The sequence below is a fragment of the Heterodontus francisci genome, chromosome 33 (assembly GCF_036365525.1).
Source record: "Heterodontus francisci isolate sHetFra1 chromosome 33, sHetFra1.hap1, whole genome shotgun sequence".
Classification (NCBI taxonomy): Eukaryota; Metazoa; Chordata; class Chondrichthyes; order Heterodontiformes; family Heterodontidae; genus Heterodontus; species Heterodontus francisci.
In genome coordinates this window covers 21,740,995-21,765,675 of record NC_090403.1, presented here as the reverse complement: position 1 = coordinate 21,765,675, position 24,681 = coordinate 21,740,995, and the positions used below count along the sequence as shown (strand labels likewise).

The following is a 24,681-nucleotide window of genomic DNA, read 5'->3' as shown; positions in this document are numbered from 1 at the left end:
CTGGATGACAGTAGAGAAGCATTGGAGGAGGATAGTGTGGTCAGCCATGTCAAAGGCTGCAGGCAAGTCCGAAAGGACGAGAGAGAGAGAGTTTACCTTTGTCACAGTCACATAGGATGTCATTTGTGACTTTGAGAGCCATTTTGTTACTGTGGCAGGAGAGGAAACCTGTTTGGATGGATTCAAACATGGACTTCCAGGAAAGATGGGCACAGATTTGTGAGGTGACAACCTGTTCAAGGACTTTGGAGATGAAAGGGAGGCTGGAGATGGAACAGCAATTTGCAATAATAGAGGGGTCAAGGTTTTTTTTTGGAGGAGAGGGGTGGTGATAGCAGATTTGAAGGAGAGGGGAACAGTACCTGAGGAGAGAAAAGTTAATATCAGCTAATGTGGGAGCCAGGGAGGGTAGTTGGGTGGTCAGCAGTTTAGTGGGAATAGAGTTTAGGGAGCAGGAGGTCGGTATCGTGGAGAAGATGAGCTTGGAGAAAGAGCACTAGGAGAGAAGGTAGACGATCATGTGAGTTCAGGGATAGGGCAGCGGGGGAGCCTTAGAGGAAGTTTAGCCTGGTGGAGAAGGGAGGGAAGCAGCTGCATGGATGGTCTCAACTTAAGTGACAAAGAAATCCATGTGCTCCTCACACTTGTTAGAGGTGAGGGGGAGAGGGATTTAAGAAGGTTTTTTTTTCTTGGAGAAGAGAAGCTAGGGGGTATCTTTGCATTTCAGGATGATCTTGGGATACTGAGCAGTTCAAACAGATGGGAGAAGGGCCCTATAATGTTTTATGTGGTCTATCCAGATCTGGTGATGAATGGCTAAGCCAATTGTCAGCCATATCCTTTCAAGCCTGTGTCACTTGGACTTTAGGGAGCAGAGACGAGGGCCATTGTGGGGAAACATCCAGGTTGAGAGAGAGTAATAATTTTAATGGGTACTAGGGCTTCAAAGATGGAAGTGAGCGGTTTGGTAGCTGCAGGAATGTTGTGTTGAATGGGATGGCCAAAGGCTAGAGAATTGGGATTTTGAAAGGGTAATTGTAAGGGAGAGATTTTTCCAGGGATGGACATGAGAAGTAGGGTTGGGAGGGAGATGTGGGTGGAGAGTGATACAAGGAAGTGATCAAAGACGACCTTAAATGTGGATACTATATGAGTAGTGAGACCACATGAAATGGCATGGTCAAGGTGGTGGCCATTAATATGGGTTGGGGAGTTTACATGGAGGGAGAGATTAAGGGAGGATAGGAGGGCAGTGAACTCAGGAGAGAGAACATGATAAATTGAGATGGAGATTGAAAGCACCAAAGATGAGAAATTGCTCGGTGCAGAGGCTGAAGGAAGAAAGCAGTGAAGATATCTCCGTGAGGGAGCTGGCAAGGTTCTTGGGTGGGTGGGAGTGAAATGAATAATCAACTTTCAGAATAAAAGGCTACAAATTACAAAATGACAATGTACCGAACCCAACTTTATATCTGCTGTATTAAGACAAATGTAACATCTGAACCATTGTGGTACGTTTCCACCTACAGGGCATAAAAATAATCCTGCAGCAAAATGATGGAGCTTGGAAATAAATTCTGCCTCAAGGCTCTTGTTGCATTCAGCTGTTGCACTGCTCATTGTCTTCCCAGCACAGGAAGTTTCCTGTTTTATTGGTGGTACCTCTATTGTGGGCAACTCCTTATCCCCCTCCTTACCTCTCTATCCCAACCCTGAACACTCTGCCCATCCACCATCTTCAACATTTACTCCCTTCAGCACCGACGCACAGTGACAACAGTGTGTACCATTTACAAGAAGCAACTTACCAAGGCTCCTTCAGCAGCATCTTCCAAACCCATGACCTCGACCATCTAGAAGGACAAGGGCAGCAGATGCCTGGGAACACCACCACCTGCAAGTTCGCCTCCAAGCCACACATCATCCTGACTTGGAACTATATCGCTGTTCCTTCACTGTCGCTGGGTCAAAATCCTGGAACTCCCTTCCTAACATGCACTGTGGGTATACCTACACCCCAAGGACTGCAGCAGTTCAAGAAGGCAGCTCACCACCACCTTCTGAAGGGTAATTAGGAATGGTCAATAAATGCTGGCCTAGCTGGTGACACTCACATCCCATGAACAAATAAAAAAGATTGGGTGACTGCTTTGCAGAACATCTCCGCTCAGTCAGAAAGCATGACCCCGAGCTTCCGGTTGCTGGCCTTTCAACACACACCCCTGCTCTCATACCCACATCTCTGTCTTGGGATTGCTGCAGTATTCCAGTGAACATCAACGCAAGCTCAAGGAACAGCACCTCATTTACCAAATAGGCACACTACAGCCTGCCGGACTGAACATAGAGTTCAGTAATTTCAGAGCATGACGGGCCCCCCTTTTTATTTTTATTTTTAGTTCTTTTTTCTTATTTATTTTAGTTTGTTTAGTTTATTTCTACTATGCCTACCCGCTGTTTTTATTTTCATGTTTGTGCTTGGAGGCCAGGGCTGTTCATTTTTCTGTCAATTAACACCCTCTCTGTACTAACGCTTTGTCTTTCAGCACACCATTAACGTACCGTTTGCCTTTGCTCCATGACCTTCTGGTCAGTTATTCTCTATGACCCTGTCCTAACAATACCTTCTATTTTGTAATCTCTTTCCCCACCCCCACTTTACTTGCTTAAAACCTTTTACATTTGGGCGGTGCAGTGGTTAGCACCGCAGCCTCACAGCTCCAGGGACCCAGGTTCGATTCAGAGTACTGCCTGTGCGGAGTTTGCAAGTTCTCCCTGTGACCGCGTGGGTTTTCGCCAGGTGCTCTGGTTTCCTCCCACCGCCAAAGACTTGCAGGTGATAGGTAAATTGGCCATTGTAAATTGCCCCTCGTGTAGGTAGGTGGTAGGGAATATGGGATTACTGTAGGGTTAGTATAAATGGGTGGTTGTTGGTCGGCACAGATTCGGTGGGCCGAAGGGCCTGTTTCAGTGCTGTATCTCTAAATAAAAAAAACAAAATAAATAAATAAAAATTCTAATATTTGCCAGTTCTGATGAAGGGTCACTGACCTGAAATGTTAACACTGCTTCTCTCTCCACAGATGCTGCCAGACCTGCTGAGTATTTCCAGCATTTCTTGTTTTTATTTTTAAAAAATCAATTGTAGACCTAAAGAAACAATCTTAGCCCAAGCAGTTGTAGCTCAAGACTAGAGTTGGGTTTAGGTGGCAGGGGGTTTATGAAAAAAGCACAGGTGGAACTTCTGCCATGAATGTGTGTGAAGTTAAATTCCAGCAATAACACAACCAGCAGCCATGGTGCTGTGACACCATAGATTAGCATGTGAGTTAATGTCACAATAACCTCTGTCAGCTATCTGATCATCTGTTGGGCTTTATGTAAGTGAAGTTGTTGTCACATGTTGTAAAGACCTCCTGAGAACAGAGAACGGTGGACTTTGAATTCGTGTGGTTCAATATCTTTACTCTGGCATTCATTTTTTTAATGATTGAGAAGTACGAAATCCCAGTGTGTACTTTAATTTTTTTTTAAATTATTTAGCTTCCTCCTCTTCTCCATACAGAGGTACATTTATATGAGCACTGAGCACTCTCTGGTACCTCGCCAAGTTGCCATCAGCAAACTATTTGACCTTGGTGAGGGTGTCATGGTTGATCATCCTCTCTCCTGACCCAGAGTCTGAAAACGTACTTCCAGTGGAGGTCACCAATTGTGCTTAGCAACAGGATTCCCGGTCTTTTTTCCAAAGCATTTTATGGCAATCAATATTGCTTGAGAAGGAGTCGCTTTCTGCGCCCTATGGGCAATCAGATTGAAAGTGTAGTCGACTGCTGCCTGGAACAGTATCCAACTTATGCTCAGACTAAGTTTCAACATGTACTTGTGGTTAGCTCTTAAACTGATTTGTTAAAATGCGAGAAGTGATGTGAATCAAAAGCGGGCAGACTCTTTGACCTTTCTAAAAGCGGTGTAGATTGAACAATCATTAAATGAAAATTTCACTGCAGTGGATTAATATGTAATTTCCCTGTTGTGAATTATTATACTCGAGGGCATTACAATCAACATTTATCATGAACACTAATTTTATGACAGTTAATTCCGATCCTAAGTCTGATGACTACTAGGTGCACATTGCAACAGCAGTGATTTGAACAAAATCTAACCTTTTGTTCTTTGTTGTAGATGCCAGTAAATGAGTCGTCCAACCAGAGCTTGTGTAGCTTGGGATCTCTGAGTGACAAGGAATCCGAGGTTAGTAATTCTCGGGCTGTGAATTGTTAAAAGAATTCACTGATTCAAATGTATCAAACAGACAAATGGTGCTTAGCCCTGGTGCTCCACCTTCTCTGTCGACTACAAAATACAACACTGTGACTTGGAAAGCAGAACAAGTATCTTGTATATAAACTCAAATTTAAACCCCAAATTATTTTTCGAAGTGACTCCTGATAATGCAAAGTAGGCACAGAGCGATTGCGGATGTCATCAATGCGTGTGAACATTTGCTAGCCTGCCAGTATGAATACGCACATGACGTCACCATGCAATGACGTCCTCACCCCTCATTAGCCATCCCCGCTCCCCTCGGCTGAACGTTCCCGGTTTCCAGCCGCTCGGTCCCCACTTCTTCCCCTCGCCACCGTCCAGCCACTAGCTCCAGGCTGCGCCACTTCCGTCCTGTCAGCCACTCGTTCCTATGTCGCGGCCTGCCTTGCTTCTTCGGGCAGTGTGGCGGGGAACGTGGGAGCGAGTGGCCAAGAGGAGGGAAGCGGCGTGGCCTGGAGCTAGCGGCTGCAGGGCGGGGCTTGTGGGGAGGGGGGAACGTGAGGGAAGCGGGGAGCGAGCGGCTGGAGGCAAGGATGGGAGAAGTGGGGAGCAAACGGCCGGAGCGAGTGGCTAAGGGAAAGCAGCGGGGAGCGAACGGCGAGACGACAGACGCAGGGGGGAGCGGCAAAGAGAAGCTCAATGGCAGGAGGGAGTGGGCGACTATTGGTGGGACAGAGGCGGAAATGGCAACCATTGAGGGGATTTTCAGGTTGAATTTGTTTTTTGTGATAAATTGAGCAGTGCCGTCTTGAATCCTGGCAGCTGCATGCGACGTCACAGACAGTGGTGTTTCAGTGGAAGGGGCTGCATTTGTGCATGTGCTAGTATTGGTTGCGTTGTCAGCAAACGCAGCCATTTTTTCCAGTGTATTGCTGAAATCACCTGGTCCTCCGGTTAAGGGGTTCTTTCATAAGTACAATAAAATCCCATTAAATGCAAGGAAAATCTGCACGGTGGCTGTTGGCTACAACTGGTATCTTTAATTTTCATTTGCATGTTGTGTGGCATGTTTTGAAATTTGCTTGGTCATCTGCACCTGTAGATGGTGTCTGTTTGTCTCCAAGAATGTCTTTTAGAAAAGGAAGTTGGTGTCACCAGTACCAAATCCCTATGCCAAAATCATACCCAAGCCTGAGAGGCCTGGTTTCCTCTAGGGATGGAGGAACAGACCATCATCTGCAGCTGCTCTCCTTTTACCAGTGTGAAGTGCCGTTGAGGTAGCACTAGTTGGTGCTGCTCCGAGGGCAAGTTTGGCACCAAAGTTAGTTCTGCTGTTGATCAGTTTAGTTTCAGCCTCAGAGGCTCCCCTCAGCTTATATGTTGGAGGAAAGCAAAAGCCCTGTTGTGCTGGTTAATACCAGTGTGGTATCTCCTCTCCTTCCTTTCACTTCCCTCTTTTCCCCATCCTTGGGTTTGGGGAGTGGAGGAAGGTAAGTGTGGCCATCTTTTTAAAAACTGCTCAAACATTTGAAGCTTTACAGAGCAAGGATATATCTTCAAGGCATTCCTTATTCTTACTCTTAGACACCGGAGAAGAAGCAAAGTGAGCAACGAGGGAGGAAACGAAAGGCGGATCCCTACAATGAGGCCAATCAAGGTAAGGCAGTTTTTCTGCTGTGTGCCTTCCTTTTATGTACAGCAGTTTATAGCACACTGGGAATGTGGGACATGTTTGCTAGAACTTGATTTGCAAAATTGTATGCTTCCCAATTCAAAAAAAATAAAATCAGCCTTTTTTTGAAGAAATAGTTGTACATGGAGAAATGTGCAGTTATATATACATCCTTCTGCATGCTTTTAAACCACTAATTTCTGGCCACTATTTGCTGGCAATACAATTTTTTTCCAAACAGGCATGGAAAGACAAACCCACTTCCTGTTGCCCCCCCCCAGTCTACAACAACTACTTGCATTTATATAACACCTTTAATGTTATAAAAATGTCCCACGGCGCTTTACAGGATTAGTGAAAGTTTAGGGAGTTTGGGGAAAAAACTTGCTGAAAGATAAGTGGTTATTGAGTACTTCACTACATCTCCTGGGAGTATCTGCAAGCAAGCTGCTAATGCTATAAGACGAGGTGGAAGTAAATTGGGTCCCTAGGGGTCAATTGTTATCTATTTCAATACAGATCACAGAATTGTAGAATTATAGTACAACTCAGAAGATGGTCATTTGGCCTATCATGGCTACGCTGGCTCTTTAGTAGAACTATCCAATTAATCCCAGCCTTCTCTTTCTCCATAGCCCTTTTTGTCACTTGAAGTATTATCCAATTCTCTTTCGACTGTCAGGATGGCAGCAGCAGGTTCAATGCTTTCAGGCAGATCTGATTTAAGGAGAGGCAATAATACTCTTCCTCTCTTGAAGGTGGTGACATGTGCTAGTGTACAGTTCCATGGGCAGTGGTGATCCTTTGGTGCTTTTCTTAAATGCCCATTCTTTACGTGTTAAGTCTGGCCAGTGATAGTTGATGGCTGCTGGATTGGGGGAGGGTGGTGGGGGTCATACAAGAATCCCAATACTGTCCTCGCCAATGGTCTACATAAGTCACTTCTGACATGGATAGACTGGGGAGCTGAAAACATAACTGTACAGAATATTGATGTTTCTGCAGCCCCCTGCTCACCCCGCCAAAAATCCAACCACCTCAGCACCAATTCAGAACTGAATCTGGGGCCCTGCATGGTTTCATATTCCCAGGCTGCACAAGAGATAGTTGTCTCTTGCGCTGCCTTTATAGAAAATTGTGGAAAACATTATTTTTGTCTGGTCAAAATCTGCATATGATGTGAGTGATCCGTGATTGATGTGTTCCATCTTCATCAACTGAGATCAGGCCCATTTCAGTAGATGCAATGTATGCTTTTTCTGTCTCCTTCAGTGTTAACCAGCATAATTATCAACTTTCACCCCCAACCCAGTGCTGTGGTGGGGGGGGGGGATTAAAGGGTCAAATGTGGAAACTGATCCCCAACATGCCACACAACATGCTCGCTACCTCTTTTCTATGCCAAATAACAGACATGGAGAGGCGAAACACTTAATTGACCTATGCAATTGGGAACCTTATTTAAGATTGACTGCTGCATGGGATTCCCAGGAGTCAGGAGACCTGGCAGTGAAAAGGAGTGGGGGGCTGCTAGCAGCACAATGTAAGTGTCTTTTTCAACCTTCCTTGTAGGCCAAGAGAAACAGGAGTGCTCCCATTGGCTCTTCAAGGAAGCCTTTGGCCTCCTCAGGCCCGATTGCCAGCTAAGTTTGGCAGCACCTCTGAGTCCCTGGCCTTGCCATGTTCTTCAACTGTTTTTGGCCTCCATTTAAAATATTGGGGTCATTAAACTGGAGCGATTGTAATGAACTGTTCAGTTGTAGCACATTTTGTGAAGAATGGGTTTTGCTGTTTATTACTGGGAAGGGTGGGGAAGCAGGAGGTAATCTTCACCTTTGAACCTGAGGAAAGACTTTTTGCCTGGTTGCTAATTGTTCTTTGTTTCCTTGTAGGCAAAGGCACCCCAAGGGGACATAAAATTAGTGATTACTTTGAGGTAAGTCGCAGGGTTTTTAACATCCGGTATGTCACTGTTGGACAAAGCTTTTGATTCTGTAAATTGCTTTGTCAGTAGTAGCCTGGGAACTGTGGTGAACAAAAGGCACATTTATTGTCTGTCACTTTATTTAAGCTGGAGACTATGTACATGGAGAGAGGTAAGACTGGCTGCATTTGGGGAATAGTCTATTTTAAGTCAAATGCAGAGAATGAGGCCATGTGAAAATTTACATAAAGACCAGTTTTCATCCTTAACACTCTACAGTGGATTTTTTTAAACCATTATACTACTGCCAGGTGTAAGGAAATTAGTCTCTCTAGAGTAGTCACTGTTTCACACTTCTTATCAGTGAGCCAAGCCCTAATCTGGTAATGAAGATACTGCATTTGTTAGTTATAAATGCTTCTGATATTTGAATAGTGTTATGACTTAATTGCCTCCTGCAACTAAAATACCCACCTTTGGTTATCTTGATGTTAATCTCTACTTTGTGTTTACCTAATCCAGTGCACCGCATCTATTCTTTACCCTTTTTTCAAATAACTGAAAAATGTACTTCTCTGACACCCCCACCCCCAAGTTTTTGTCTGCTTTATTTTGGAGTTTGAGTTTCATCCTAAAGGCTTTGTTTCCACCAGGAAATTCAGAAGCCTAGAACTCAAAAGATTGAATTGGTTCTGTCTGTAATCATCTTTGTCTCAATTTTCTAGCGTCAAATATTCAGGTGATGGCATTTGATGATTTATCAGGTGCGAGCATACTAGGGCACCCCAAGGATGACTTCTGATTTACAAAAATACATTGTATAGTTTTCCAAAAAGTAAAAGTTGTTCACTAAAATGAAAGCAAAATACTGCAGATGCTGGAAATCTGAAATAAAAACAGAAAGTGCTGGAAATACTCAGCAGGTCAGGCAGCATCTGTGGAGAGTGAAGCAGAGTTAACATTTCAGGTCTGTGACGTGATGAATTTTTAAATAAATGATCACATTTAGTACGCCCAGTAGTAACAACCAGTTTCAGCTAAAGGCCTGCTACCCGACCCGAACCCGACGGGACCCGACGACGTGTCGGGGTCGGGTCAGGCCCCTATTCCGGATCCGGCTTTTAGGGTCGGGCTGGGTCAGGTCGGGCCAGGCCAGGCCGGGCACACATGGTAAGTGCTCTGCTGGTACGTATTGAAATTAAAAAACTTACCTGAGCTGGAAGTCCGGGACGAAACTGAGTCTGCGCAGTGAGCCAGTGATGTCACTATGACTTCTTCACGCATGCGCTGCAGCTTCCTGGAGGTTCTGAGTCAGAAGGTAAATAAAGGGATGGTCAAGCCGGGTTTGGGCTCGGGTCGGGTCAAGCTCGGGGCAAAATTGGAGGGACTCGGGCCGGGTCGTGCTTGGGTCCACTGTGGTTCGGTCGGGTTCTTTTTCCCGACCTGAGTAGGCCTTTAATTTTAGCTATTCCCTTGAGTGCTGAGTTGTGCTGAAGATCCTCAACATAGATGGAGTGACTGTCCTTTAACACCAGGAGCTGCTTAAACCTAGCTTTTTAGCACAGTGTGTGTTTTTCTTTAAATAAAGGTAAAATGGTTGAGCTGAGCTCAAGAGTTCAAGCTAGTTCAACAAATGGTTTGAGGTGAAGTAGAGAAGGCAGGGAAGTTTGCACTTTGTGTTTTCAGTCTGTTCTATTTTAACTTGCCCAGAACAGGAGGAAATGCGCAGCTATAATTTGTTCCTCCCAGCCAGGTGGAAAACAATGGCTGGTACCTTAGTGAATGTGGGCCAATCTGTGTCAGGTAGGATGCAGTACAAGGTACTAACTGAATGATACTTGTGTTTCAGTTTGCTGGTGGCAATGTCACAGGCACAAGTCCAGGGCGGAGTGTGCCACCTGTAGCTCGTTCATCCCCACAACATTCCTTATCATATTCATCACCTTCTGTGAGTATTATGTACTTGCTGGGAAATGTCTGTAAATTAGTAGATGTGTTGAGCAGTGTTATAATTTAATGCAATATTTCAACACTGAAGCCCTTGGGCAACTCCACCCTGGTTAGAACTTTTCATGGTCACCTTAGTGTAATGTGTAATACTGAACCACACAGATCAGGAAGATCCCAGGTTCAGAAAATAGAGATAGGTATATATATTATGGGCGGCACAGTGGCGCAGTGGTTAGCACCGCAGCCTCACAGCTCCAGGGACCCGGGTTCGATTCTGAGTACTGCCTGTGCGGAGTTTGCAAGTTCTCCCTGTGTCTGCGTGGGTTTTCGCCGGGTGCTCCGGTTTCCTCCCACAGCCAAAGACTTGCAGGTGGTAGGTAAATTGGCCATTGTAAATTGCCCCTAGTGTAGGTAGGTGATAGGGAATATGGGATTACTGTAGGGTTAGTATAAGTGGGTGGTTGTTGGTCGGCACAGACTCGGTGGGAGTGAGAAGCTTTTGTGGAGAGGAAATGTATTTTTGAGAGTTTTGCCCTAAAATTGTGGTCAGCATGCGAAGGAGTAATAGAGTAAAGGACAAAGATTGTGGGTCTGGTATCAACTGGGTAAGGGAGTTGGTCGGGCTCAGGTTGTGTAGTGCAGCGCAGCCTGGGCACTGTGAGACTTGGAGTGATTGAGTGTGGGAGATTTACAAGACAAGTGTGGGAGAAGTTGCTTCTGCCCTTCACTTTTTAATGTGTAAGCAATGCCGCACCATTTCTCACCAGAGTTGTGGTGTTAAAGCCTAGTTAGAACAGTTTTAAGATGTGAAATTATGCATATTCCATCTGTTTTAAATCCAAGGTTCAGCACGGCAGCCCTTCGTCAGTGGGATCGGCCAACACAGAGCATTCCTGTAGTTCACAAAAGATCATTAATGTACAACACAAACAATCACAGGTATGTAATGCATGGAATGCACAAATGCTGCGCACATCTTCTGGTTTAACTTCAGTTTAGTAGAATTTGCCGTTCCCCAAATTTAACATCCGTTGTAGAAAAAGTTAAAAGGGAATTGTCAAATATGCAGTGGAACCCAAGAGGAGAGTATAATTGGGAGCTGGCTCAGATACTTCTCCAGTATTCACAAAAGCAAAGGTTACTGGGGAGGACGTTAATCCTACTTTTGGTCAATAGTGCTGTGAGAGATCTATTAAATCAAAGGAAAATACTCGAGAAATTCACTAAAGGAGGGCAAAATGCCAGGACCTGACTGGAGTCATCAGAAGAGCATGAGGGGAATTGGGAAGGCCTTAGAAAATATATTTGTGTCCTATTTAGTATGGTTGTGTGTGGGAGGGCTGGAGAGCAGCCGATGTAATAACCATTGTCAAAACGGGAGATAAAACTAACCAGGTAGTTGCAGGCTAGTGAGTTTAAAATCTGAGGTGGAAGAGAAAATAATTAGAAGAGGCTAGCAGAGTTCACAAAGGGACATTTGACAAACGAGATGAGGGGGTGACTTATATAGTGAAAAGGAGAAATGCAGTGGATGGACTGTACATGGATCCAGCAAATTGGATTAAACACTTTTTTTTAAGGAAACAAAAGCGAGTAGATGTCGAGGGCAATTTCCCAGAACAGATGGAAGTAGGTAGTGATGTCCTACACAGTTTTGGGACCGTTTCTGTCCACTCTACATCAATACTTCAGGTCCAGGACTCGAGAGAGTGATGTTCATATTTGCAGATAGCACGAAAGTTGCAAAGTTAATAATTGAGGACCAAAGAAAGCTGCAAGGGGATATTGATAAGATTGTGGAATGGACAAAAAAGTGGCAGATGGAGTTTAATGTCTATCGGTATGAAGTGGCATATGTTGCTTTATACAAAAAAAACAGTAACAAGTATGGTTCAGATGTGGAAGCTGTTGATCTATATAACCAAGCCAATTACAAATGTAAGTAAGAAAAAAAACTAGCAATAGTTAAATTGGCCACAATTCAGATTTTTCCAGCTTTTGGTCACCAACCTGTTTTAAAAAAAAACTATCAAAGTGCAAGTAGAAACACAGATTGCTACGCTGCTTAACTGCCTCTAGATCAGTCTTGTGATTTTTCATTCTGGTTTAAACAGACTAACCATCTTTTTTGTTGAGACGTTTTGTGCCGTGTCGTTATGTATGAGTGTGTGACCTACACAAATGGCCTTCGATCTCTCATCCCACTGGGAGTCTATGTATGGGTGCTTCCTTTGGTTGGGAGTTTTATCAGGACTATTCTGTGGAAGAAAAGGCCACTGACCCTTCATGGGCTAAGAGCCCATTAAATGTGTATTGATTAAAACTGCAGGATATTGCGTCACGTGATAGGTTTGGATGATGAAGTCATTTTCGGCTCATTTGATCTCGCTAAATAGCAGCCCTACTGTCTTCCTATTACAGTATATAGCAGTAATATCAGTCTAACATTTCAATTCTATCCAGTTGAGCTCTATAGATGACACTTCCATGATCCCCAACAATGCAGAACCCATAGTGTTATCTATGGAGTGCTTATCTGCTCTACACTTCTTTGAATACTTCACTTCATTTTACAACCAGATATTAACACAGTTCTATTTTGTAAAGAATTATCAGAACTCAATATTATAACTATCTTCTTTTGGAATGACCGTTCCTCCCAGCTTCCTAATCTTAGCTGAATCTCTGAACCTTGCTATCTTTGTATTTGTGGGGTTGAATAAATGCTTAATCCACATTATCTGCAATTCAGGAGCTTTTCCTAATATTTTTGTTCCTATTTAAATTTTGGAGTTGCATCATGCAGCTGTTGTTTTTGTTCCCTCTATTACTACACAATCACTGAGTTATCCCTTATGAGTAATTTGTCCCAATCACTTACATGGTTTCTAAGTCTCCATACTTAAAACTCAATGCAGCACCAATGGCAAAATATTCTATATTAATGTTCACAGGCAAAATTAGGGCATGTTGCACCAATACACTGAATCACTAAGATGTGGCATTTGTTAGAGAAAATGTTTCTGTGAGGCAATTATAATGGTATCTGCAAGCATCTTAGCATAGGACCGTTGGCTGTGTAACGAGTGCCTCGGTAGTGATATAAGCAGACTGAGAGGAATATTCATTTTGCAAGTATATCTGATACCCTGTTCAAAAGCACTAACAGTTTTCACTTCAGCCAAAAGAAGCAATATTTTAGAGCAGCATTTATATTTTAATTGTGTGTGTGTGTGTTCAGGAAAAGGAGAGTAGTGGTTAATGGATGCTCTTTGGGCTGGAGGAAGGTTTGTACTGGAGTTTCCCAGGGACCCTTGCTCTTCCTGATATATATTAATGACCTAGACCTTGGTGTACAGGACACACTTTCAAAATTTGCGGATGAAACAAAACTTGGAACAGTTGTGAACTGTGAGGTGGATAGTGTCGAACTTCAAAAGGACATAGACAAGTTGGTGGAATGGGCAGACAGGTGGCGGATGAAGTTCAATGTGGAGAAATGTGAAGTGATTCATTTTGGTAGGAAGAGCATGGAGAGACAATATAAAATAAAAGGTACAATTCTAAAGGGGGTGCAAGAGCAGAATGGCCTGGGGTTATATGTGCATAAGTCATTGAAAGTGGCAGGACAGGTTGAGAGAGCGGTTAATAAGGTATACAATATCCAAGGCTTTGTTAACAGGGGCATAGAGTACAAGAGCAAGGAGATTGTGTTGAACATGCGTAAGACAGTAGTTCGGCCTCAGCTGGAGTATTGCGTCCAATTTTGCGTGCTGCACTTTCGGAAAGATGTGAAGGCATTGGAGAGAGTGCAGAAAAGATTCACGAGAATGGTTCTGGGGATGAGGAACTTCAAGTATGAAGATAGATTGGAGAAGTTGGAACTGTTTTCCTTGAAGAGAAGGCTGAGAGGAGATTTGATAAGAGGTCTTCAAAGTCATGAGAGGTCTGGACAGAGTAGATAGGGAAAAACTGTTCCCACTCGTGCAAGGATCGAGAACGAGAGGGCACAGATTTAAAGTGATTTGGCAAAAGAAGCAAAAGCAACATGAGGAAATACTTTTTCACGCAGCAAGTGGTTCAGGTCTGGAATGTGCTGCCTGAGAGTGAGGTGGAGGCAGGTTCAATTGAGGCATTCAAAATGGAATTGGACTGTTATCTGAAAAGGAATATGCAGGATTACATGGAAAAGGCAGGGGAATGGTATTGGGTGAATTGCTCATTCGGAGAGCTGGTGCATACACAATGGGCTGAATGGCCTCCTTCTGTGCTGTAACGATTCTGTGTGATTTACATTTTATATATATTATATAGAATTAAACAATATGCAAGTGTTTGATTGATTACCCCCAAAGGCTGACAACTTATTTGTATATGTATGCCTCATTCACAACCATTGACCATCCTTACTAAATGAAATACTAAAATGGAGTGAAAATAATTTTTTGCTTGGTCATTACACAATACTTCATTGAAAATTGCATAAAAACTTACTAAAGAAACCATTACATGTGTTTGCAGACAGACTTCACGCTGGAAAAACTAACAGCCTTGGAAAACAGCAAAAATTCCGACCTGGAAAAAAAGGAGGGACGAATCGACGATTTACTACGGGTAAAACTCTCTTTTTTGACTAAACCTGCTTTTTAAATATAGCAAAGTACAAAGGTATGTTTTAACATCACTTCACACTTCTGACATAGTAACTCACGTATAGCGGAGAGGAAATTGGCTGGGAAAAGACAAATTAGTTATCCCAATCTTCACCTTCAGTCTGTTTGACCTAACAGCTCTAATGCTAATCAAACTGGCATAACAGCTTTGACATTTGAGTCGTTCAGTAGTTGGAATTTTCAAATTGCATCTAGTCATTTATAAGGTTAATATCGCCCTTTGACACCCAGACGTGCTGTAGAAGCCAACCTAGTATTGCGAAAAAGAAAACAAAGAAAACATAAATACTCAAAAGGGGACCTTAACCTTTTTGTTTTCCTGTGCACTTCCATTTGTATGTCTCTATTGGACTGAATATCGTCCCACCCCCAAGTCAAGCATAGACCCAGGACCAACCCTGTGATCCAGCTGGTTCATGTGGCACTGTAGTATACCATCTGGGCAATTTAAGATGCATCAGTTTGATTTCTAAAGTAGTATTGGGGTAGCTTTGAAGTGCAAGGTAAAGGACATATTCTGCACCCTTGTGCCCATGGGGAGAGTAGCCTGGCAAATCATGGGCTGCTAACATGCTCTCCCATGAGTGCTACTGGGCACACAAGATTGTGGAATTGCCTGTTAAATAAGCAGGCCAAGTGCAAGATTCAGGCAGACAGGCCAGTGTTGTTTGAGTTTCTTTGTTTTTAATATAAGTGTGGAAAGTCTGGGAGTTGAATTTAAGCCTTTAACTTTCAAAATCCTACCAACAGATGATGCAAATTCACACTTTTTAGTGGCTTCTCATTTGCTGCTACAAATGGAGTATGAGAAGGCAGTATGTGTACAATTTATCTTCTAACATTGTAGATTACGTGACTATCCCCCTGGGCACTAAAGTGCAGAATATGTCCTTTACATTGCCCTTCAAAGTTACCCCAATACTACTTTAGAAATCAAGCTGATGCATCTTAAATGGCCCAGATGGCAATAAGTGTACAATTTATCTTTGAACATTGTAGATTACCTGACTATTCAAATGAATGCAGTGCTTCAAAGTAAATTACTTTCTTTAAAAAAATGAATATTAAACTAGTCGCCTATGTTGGCCATTATATTTATAATTCCCATCTATTCAGTACTTGTATGATCAGTGGTTTGCACCATCTGCTTTATTGAAATCTTGTGAAGCTGGTTGATGCCAGTGCAAGAGTTCTGTAAGCATAGCGCTCATTTTTTTTGGGAGGGAAAGTTCCACTGAACCTTGTTGTTCAATTCTGTACAAACAATGCTGCTAAATAATGCTAATGAGCAGATGCCTCCACATGGCCCTGCTACGTAACTACAGGTATGAAATTGGCCTTTGGATAACACTTCCGTTTGACGGCCAGTATAATTGAATGCATGCCTGTTCCCTGTGGAAGAATTATGTTGCATTAACAGAATTCCTTCAAGTCACCAGTGATTCTGTAATTCCCTGGGCTACTGCTGCAGTCTGATCCTGCCCACTTCTGCGGAGTGATGGATTATGCATCATCAGAATGTCATAAAACTCCAAGCGATTCACTATTTCAGAGCTGACCACCAGTCCTTACGAAGTGGCTAAGGAAAGTCCAGACAAGCCAATGTGGGTGATCAGAGGAATTGCATAAATTTTGTCCAGTCTCTGACCCTGGAGGAAGATGTGCATGCTGAAGTCTAACATCCCATCAGTCTTTAACCTCCCTGATGTGCCTTTCTGCCATTAACCATGCCCTCCTTGTTTATACTGTTGAATATTTTGAGGGTTACTCAACTGCCTTGTTGCTCAGAAACTGATTTGTCCTTGTATTTAGTCATAAATTATTCAGTTATCGCTTAAGTTGAAATGCACCAGGACGAGTGCCAGCTCAGAATGCGATCTCTATTTGAAAAGCCACTGCTATCTTAATGTGGATCATTATTTTCAATGTCATTGTATATGGTCAGCTGTAGCTCCAATGTAAAAAATAAATTGTCATTTTAAATTTTGGCTTGCTAAGGTCCAAATCAACTTCACGTTATAAAACTACTATTAAGCCATTGACACTGCCCAGTGGTGAAGTGAGTTATTTTTGCGTTTTTCTGGTGAGAATGTGACCTCTTTGTTTTCTCCCTTTTCCAAACCCTATGTTCTCTCAGCATTATTCAGGTGAACAACCAATCCAACACGAATCTGGTAGTGCTGCTGTGAAAGTGGCCTCCAAAAGCAGTTCTCTGTTGGAGTTCTCTTAACATATTTTGCCATGGAGAAAGTGTAAGCACTAGTGCCCAACCAATACATTGCTACACCGTGTTTTGATTTGACTCACAGTCCCACTTTACTTTTTAAAAAATTAATTATTGACATGTTACTGGAATTTATTGCCCATCCCTGGTTGTCCTGAAAAGATGGTGGTACTGGGTTGTTTTGAACCACTAACAGGTTCATACAACTGAGCATCTTGCTAGGTCATTTAAACCAGACTGGCAAGGACAGCAAGTTTCTTTCCTGAAAGGACATTAGTAAACCCAGTTTCATGATCATTTTTTAGTTTGAGATTTTAAAAAAATTGAATTCAAACTTGCGTTCTCAGGATTACTAGTCCAGTAGCACTACAGTACTGTACCCCTTAGTCAATTCTTGTATTAGCAGTAGATTATTGCAGGGTAATATCCACTTTTTGTGCAAGTGAGGCGGTGGAGCAGGGTTGGATGGTGGGGTATCACTGAGCAGTAGTGACAATCAATGCACTGGAAGACCTGATCTCACTGTTGTGTACTTTCCATACACCACCACTATCCAGTATGAATCTAATGTCCTACAGGAATAGATTGCGTAGCTACACAATTGCACTTTGGCTTTTGAAATCCATACATTTGTCTCATGGATCAGAAATGAGCTGATTCTTCATAAATTGAGATTCTGTCATATTTTAAAGCAAGTGTGCGTAACCTCCTCAGGGGTCTGGCACCAGAGGGTATCTGAACTAGGTGCTGTGGAGAAATACAGCTGCAACGTTCCAGTTTGTGACTGCCTGGCCATCAACATTGTGCCTCGCTGAGCTCACTACATTGTAGACAGACTGCCCAGTAAAAATGGTCCAAGGTGGGGGCGTGTTATTTGATGCAAAGTCGATGGGAAATTTTGTGTATTTGACTTTGGATGTGTACTGTAAGTGCAGTAGAGAGTTCAAGTTACTTTTAGCACTGTTTCAACAATTTTTTTCCAACTAGGGCAGTAATTTCATTTTTATAAGAAGCATCTGTGTAGGAACCAAATTATCAAGAATGTGACTGTTCTTGAGCAATTTGGATGTTTTTATTTATGAGGTTTCTGCAGTGAAGTATTAAAACTACTGTAAAAGAAAAATAATGAAAACTTTGCTCATTCATTTTTATGGTCATGGTGGGAAGGAAGAGTACACAAACTAGTAAATTAAAAACTGAAAATGGTACAAGTACACAGTGGCTTCATAATATCTGTAAAGGATAAAGCTAGGTTCATGTTTTGGGCTGTAGGTGCTTATGTTCAGTGTATGCTGGATTTTCCATTCAAATTGTAATATTCATCACTGCCATCAGATGGCATCAGAGTCAGGAATATTTTCTACTTTTAGTGTGGCAGTAAAATCAAGCTAATTTACCATTGTTATGGTAGACCTTATCCAACATAGCTGCAGGTGAAGAAGGTTGTTTGTAGAAATTACACTGCTGCAGTTTTAGGCTTATTTGCAATACTTTTCCGCATTCATGGCTGGACTGCATTTTCCACAAGCTGGCAGAGTCCCAAATGGATGAAACCTGGATATTTGCACGTGCCATATACGAGTTAGCGATCCCAGGGTTAACAATCAACCATTAATCATGTATATTGTTCAGCGAAGAATGTATGGGGCAATCGCCATGTTCTCTCATCCCTAATGAAGGTCAAATAGCAGATAGATGTGTTCAGGCTAATCTTCCTAGTCAGATTTAAGTATTGCTGAAAATAGAGACACGTGGTCAAAGTTTTTCGTCTTGCACTCATCAGGACAATCCGCATGAATCCCAATGTAAGGGGACGCAACAACTTTATACTGTATGAGAAGAGAGTGCTGATAGGTTGGCAAGTGAACTCTGGTAGGGGCGTTGCCATGGAGAATGCACCAGTTTATGGTGACTGACCGTTAACTGTTAAGCTTTGTTGAAATTTAAACCAGGCAGCTTGACTCTGGGCAAGGCATTGCCATGAGGAATGAACTAATGAATGGCTGTCACTTATTTTGTTCAGCTGAAACAGGCGCAGCGTGTATACATGTTCTTTCTGTCTGCAAAGGGCCCTGTGTGTTAATATATGTAGCTTCCAGTATGCGCAAAAGCGCCACACTGCGAGCCCAACTGACTATCTTAAATTGGTTGTCAGCGTAATTCTTAGCACACTGAGGATTATCTCCCACGATGCTGCCATCAAGTCAAAAAGACGTCCTGCCTATCACACAAATGAGTAACGTGTTATATGAATTTCAATGCCAGCGTGATGCTAGGTATATAGGCCGTACGTCCCAAAGACCGGCGGATCGTATCAAACAACATGTCCCTTCTGCTGTTCACAACGGTTAAGATACAGGCCATACCCAACCGGCCCATGTTTGCAAAACTCGAAACACAATGTCCAACATTAGATGTGATTCCGCGATTGGACAACATTTGCTAAATAATCCTCATTGTGCTAAGAATTACGCTGACAACCAATTTAAGATTGTCAGTCGGGCTCGCAGTGTGGCGCATTTGTGCGTACTGGAAGCTGTATATATTAATACACAGGGCCCTGTTCTTTGCAGACAGAAAGAGGGGGAAACCAGAGGAGAATCGTCATATCCATGGAGCTAGGTTTGCCATCAAAAATAGAATTGCAGATATATTTATGGAACTTGCAAGTAGCATTAATGAATGGCTCATGACTCTACGCCTTCAGCCTAGTGGCAACCAGTGGGCCACAATCATGAAGTGCTTATGCTCCCACTCTCAGTTCTATGGATGAAGGCAAAGAGCTCTTTTATGCAGATCTACATTCTGTACTGGCAGCCATCCCAAAACAAGCCAGATTGATTCTACTGGGAGATTTTAATGGCAGAGTGGGATGCCACTACACCTTCGGGAAAGAAGGATTGGGGAAATCAAATGCCAATGGCCTCATTCTCATCAAATACACTGGACATGGGCTCACCATCGCAAACACACTCATCAGAAAGATAACTACAAGACAACATCCCCGATCCAAGCATTGGCCCTTCCTGGATTAAGTAATTGTCCGAGCTCAGGATAGGAAGGATGTGCACATCACCCGAGCCATGCGGGGTGCAAACAACTGCTGGACAGACCACAGACTTGTATGCTGCACCATGCGCATGCATATGGCATCCAGATATTGAAGTTCCCCAAAGAAATCCAAGAGAAGATTTAGCATCCATATTCTCCAGGTTATAAAAACCAGAGAACAATTCCAGGTGCAACTTTCTTCCCATCTTGCTGTCTCAGGCTCCAGTGATGCCAGTACGGAAGGACTTTGGGACAAGATCAATTTTTATTTATTTATTTTATTCTGCTATCGCAACACATGTACCCAGTTCATCGGGTTTGAATCTCGCAGGCACCAAGACTGGTTTGATGAGAATGATAAATATGCAAACTTCTCGCTCGGAAATGCCAAGCCTTTTTTAGATGTCAAAATCAGCCTACATCACAACAGAAACGAGAAGAATATCTACTACTAAAATCCAAAGCTCAGAGGAGAATAAGAGGTGGATAGAGAAGGCCTATGAAGTTCAACACTACGCAGACCAGCACATTATGTGCAGCTTCTTCCAGGCTACCAAGACCATCTAGGCACCAAAAATAAACGGTCCATCCACCCCTCCTGCTGAAGACAGCAATACTCTTATTGACGATGCAACCATCCGAGACTGTTGGAACGAGCACTGCCGGAACCTTCTCAATTGGGAGTCTACAGTATTGGACAAAACCATCAGAACAATACCTCAACACCTTGAGAGATCAAATTTTGGTATGCTGCCCAAACTTGCTGAGATACTAAAGGCTATCCAACCGATGAAGAGCAACAACAAGGTTTGTGGTCCAGACAACATTCTTGCAAAGATTTATAAAGCTGGTAGTCATGAACCCTTGCTCAAACTCTGACCTTTTTACAAAAAAGTTTGGGAAGCAGACTTGGGCAATGCCATAATTGTCTCACTTTTCAAGAAAGGTGATTAAATCTATTTGTGGGAACTATACAGGCATATCCCTTCTGTCCATCATCTGGAAGAATCTTCATGAACCACCACCTACCTGTCAGCAAAGAAATCCTTTCAGAGACCCAGTGTGCCTCCGGCCGTCCAGGGGAACCACAGACGTGATCTTTGACACTTGACAAATTCAAGAAAAGTGTCTGGAACAACACAAAGAGCTCTATATGGATTTTATTGATCTGTCAAAGGCATTTGACTCCATCAATCGCAAGCCCTTTTGGAAAGTTCTGCGGAGACTTGGGTGTCCAGCAAAATTTGTCACTATTCTGCGACTTCTGCATGACGGTATGACAGCAACCATACCTTGCAATGGATTGGAGACTGAGCTCTTTTGTATCCGGGCAGGCATCAAGCAAGGCTGTGTGATTTGTGCCTACTCCCTTCACTGTCTACCTCTGCCTGATCATGGAACTCATTCATGACCAATATCCACAAGGGGTCATGATTGAGTTACGGCTAGAAGGGAAGCTTTTCAACCTCAATAGGCTGAGAACCAAGACTATGGTGAACCTCCAGCATATCCACGATTTACACTATGCCGATGACACTTGCAGTGTGGGCCACAACTGCACAGACATTCAGACCACCCTTAACCTATTCAGCTCCGCATGCAAAACGGTTGGTCTCATCAGCAGGACCAAAATCCTCCACCAGCCCTCCCCCGGACAAGCATCTACACTACCAGCTATTGATATTGATGGGGAGGCTTTAGAAGTCATATAAACTCATGTATCGGCAGCCAAAATGCCTTTGACAGATCAACTGCCTTTCCCAAAAGGTCACTATCAAAGTGGTGATCCAGCACAGAATTAGCAGTGCGAGCACAGCCTTCCAAAGATTGTGCAAGTGAGTCTTTGATAACAGAGATCTTCAAAAGCGGACAAAGGCTTTAGTCTACAACGTTGTTGTTGTCACCACCCTTCTATATGACAGTGAGACTTGGGTCAATTACCAAAGGCACCTCCAGATGCTGGAGAGTTTCCACTGGCGGTGTCTTTGCAGGATGCTCAAAGTCAAGTGGGAAGACAGGTGAACAAGCTCCAGCATCTTCACTGAAGCCAATTCCTCCAGCATCGCATACTATAATTATGCAAAATAAGCTCTACTGGGCTGGACACTGCACCACATGTCAAATAATCAGCTTCTGAAGCAATTTCTCTTCCTACAACTTAAGGATGGTACCCAATCTCATAGAGGACAGAGAAAACGTTTCAAGGGCACTGTTAAGGTCTCATTGAAAAAGGGACAAATTGACATTGGTGCATGGGAGGAACTTGCTACAAATGGTACCATGTTGCAGTGCCTCATCCAACAAGCCACAACGCAGTTGGAAACTGACCACATAAATTCTGTTGTAGAAAAGTGACAAAAGTGGAAGGAGAGAGCACAGAATTTCAGAATCCTGGCCTATTACAGAATAATTCAAATACATGTAAAAGATGACTTTGAATTCTCAGGAGGAGATTAGCTTTTAAAAACCAAATTGAATGTAAACCAGTGCCATTGCAGGTTCTAAAATAGCCTTTGCAAAATCTGGTAATTCCAGCTAAACATGTGCTTCCATGGCATTTTAGTCTTGCAGTTGTGTCTTTAAAATAAATCTTCTCAAATATAAAATTCGTGGTGAGAGGAAGAAGAGACCCATGAAGTATTGACAGTGCAACATTTTATATATATATGTGTGTGTGTGTATTCCACAGAGCAGCCAACTGTGCGATATCCACACCTCGGGAATTAACGACTCTCCAATAGTATTTATATGAAAAGAGATGGCCTTAAAACTGGAAGTGTGTGCTCACTGGGCAGTAAAGGGAAAATGGGCCATTTCCCAACTTGGTGAACAGCCACATGAGCTGGGAGACAAAAAGAAGCCTGTTGTTGTGCAACCCAATCCTGACGTGTCCTGCCTGTGAAATGATCTGCCCTTTTAAACATGGAAACGGAGCTGACTTCAGTCCAAAGGGTGATTTATTTTGGACTCTTATCTTCTGAAAGAAAGTATACTGGAATGCATATAAACTTCCTTAGTGACGAAGATCGAAGAGTAAGGAGTCTAAACTTTTTAGCGTTTTGTTTCAGCAATGCATACTCTAGCCAGCAATCAGTGTATATAATAACTTATGGAAATAGCACAGTCTGAAGTTTGGGCAGATGCAAGGCCAGTAACAGCTGGAGAATTGAATTTGTACATGAATCGTGAATGGCCTGACTGTTATGGGCAAATTGTGCTTTGCCTGTGAATCCTCTGCATCAGAGCTAACGTGATACAGCGCCTCCTGGCTGCATGCCAAAAGAAACCAGCATGCCAGCAGTCAGTGAGCCCATCAACCCGAGATTGGGCTAAAGTGTGTGGCCAACATTTAACAAAGGATGATAAGTTCATCCTGTTACATTCTGGACACCAATACAGTATGTGTGGGATGTATACACTAAGTGTACCTTTTGTAAAATGTAAACTGAGATCCTTTGACATTTTGCGGACATGGATCTTTTGGGTTTAATTTACTGGCTAGGCTCCCCAGAATGGTATGCCATGAACTAAGATGGTGAATAATCGTGTGTTTGTCTGTACCATTCTGTGATTCCACTGGGAAAGGATTGCCTCACTTTCCTGTTTCTGTTAAAGTCCCTAATTGTCACAAACACATACAACTCCTGCAAAACACAATTAGGAATCAACTTAAGGGATGTTTATCAGAAGATCTTCCATTTTTAACAAGTGCAGATGTGAATGTTTTGGAAAACTTTATGATTTATTATTTGGGAGGTGGAGAAGAGATTTATTTTTATCTTTAAACCCTTAATTTTTTGACTGTTCTTTGATTAATTTTATATTCCTCAAAGTGAGGTTTGTTGTTTAAAATTAATATTATTCCATTCACTACTTAAGCGTCCACCTCAAGCAGTGAGCATTATAAGGCCATGGTTGGATGAACATGCGAAAAATGATAGACAGGAAAAGAACTACTGATCCATTCAGACTGTCCCATGCAGTTGTGATATCTTGTGCATCATGAGATATACATTCCCAAGTAATGTGGAGAACGACCAAGTCATTTGCAAGTAAAGGCATCCATAGAGTAAAGCTCCCATCTACCTTTTCTCAACTATGTACCTGAGCTGCAAATTCTGAAGATACTTTCCACTTCACAAGAGTCATCCACAAGTGGTCTCTGAGTGAGATGCCAGCTCTCCCTATGCCGGTTATTGGCAGCTTTGTTGTGGAACTGGATTGAGGCTGCCCAATATTTTAAAAAGAAAAATATAGGATACATCTAGCCAACAGAGAGAAGAGGCCATCATCCCAGTGTGGGCTGGATACGAAGCTGGATCTTGAAGCTGAAAGACCACCATCTAATTCACTGTTCCATTCAGAACTTCCCTTTGTTAGTAAAGATAATTCTGTGGCTTCCGCTGTATCCTGTATGGAATTGTGCCCTGTGGAGTGCTCGTGGATTAAATGGTGTAAAAGGCTGAAATATTATTTGGATGCTCATGGAGAAAACTATTTCTGTGGTTATAGTGGTGCAGGACCAAACACCAGATATCCTTTTGTTGCGGACACATGGAAAGGGGTGTGGGTGGTTCCCACTGTTTACTTCTCATCTGGCCACAATTGTGTTTTGTTAAAATGCTGCGTTAGCCCGAGTGTCTTTCGCATCAAATAAACAATTCACAAAATGGTCGCAACCTCACTCACGCACACATTCACATGCACACATTCACACACATACATGAGTAGATAGAGAGAAAAAAGGTAAGTGTTCGTGGTTCACAGTAAACCGATTGAATCTTCTCAGGAGGACAGTCTCTTTTAAAAGTGCAGGCCTGGATGCTTGTAGTCTTGAACTTGTTGAGGTGTAGTGGTACAATGCTGCACAAAGCTAGTGGTGTGGCTTTTATGACCTTCACAAATGGAGAGTCTT

At 42.9% G+C, this 24,681-nt stretch overlaps 1 protein-coding gene across 4 annotated transcripts in view; it reads left to right on the top strand.

The window, feature by feature from the left end:
- Window positions 1-24,681, top strand: part of tlk2 (tousled-like kinase 2) — a 160,155-nt gene that overhangs the window by 67,178 nt on the left and 68,296 nt on the right. For all 4 annotated transcript variants that reach the window (XM_068013160.1, XM_068013161.1, XM_068013163.1 and 1 more), the window contains exons 3-8: window positions 4,189-4,257; window positions 5,857-5,929; window positions 7,837-7,880; window positions 9,718-9,816; window positions 10,662-10,757; window positions 14,340-14,432. In XM_068013160.1, the coding sequence (XP_067869261.1) occupies window positions 4,189-4,257; window positions 5,857-5,929; window positions 7,837-7,880; window positions 9,718-9,816; window positions 10,662-10,757; window positions 14,340-14,432 (474 nt within the window). The remainder of the gene's footprint in view (window positions 1-4,188; window positions 4,258-5,856; window positions 5,930-7,836; window positions 7,881-9,717; window positions 9,817-10,661; window positions 10,758-14,339; window positions 14,433-24,681) is intronic.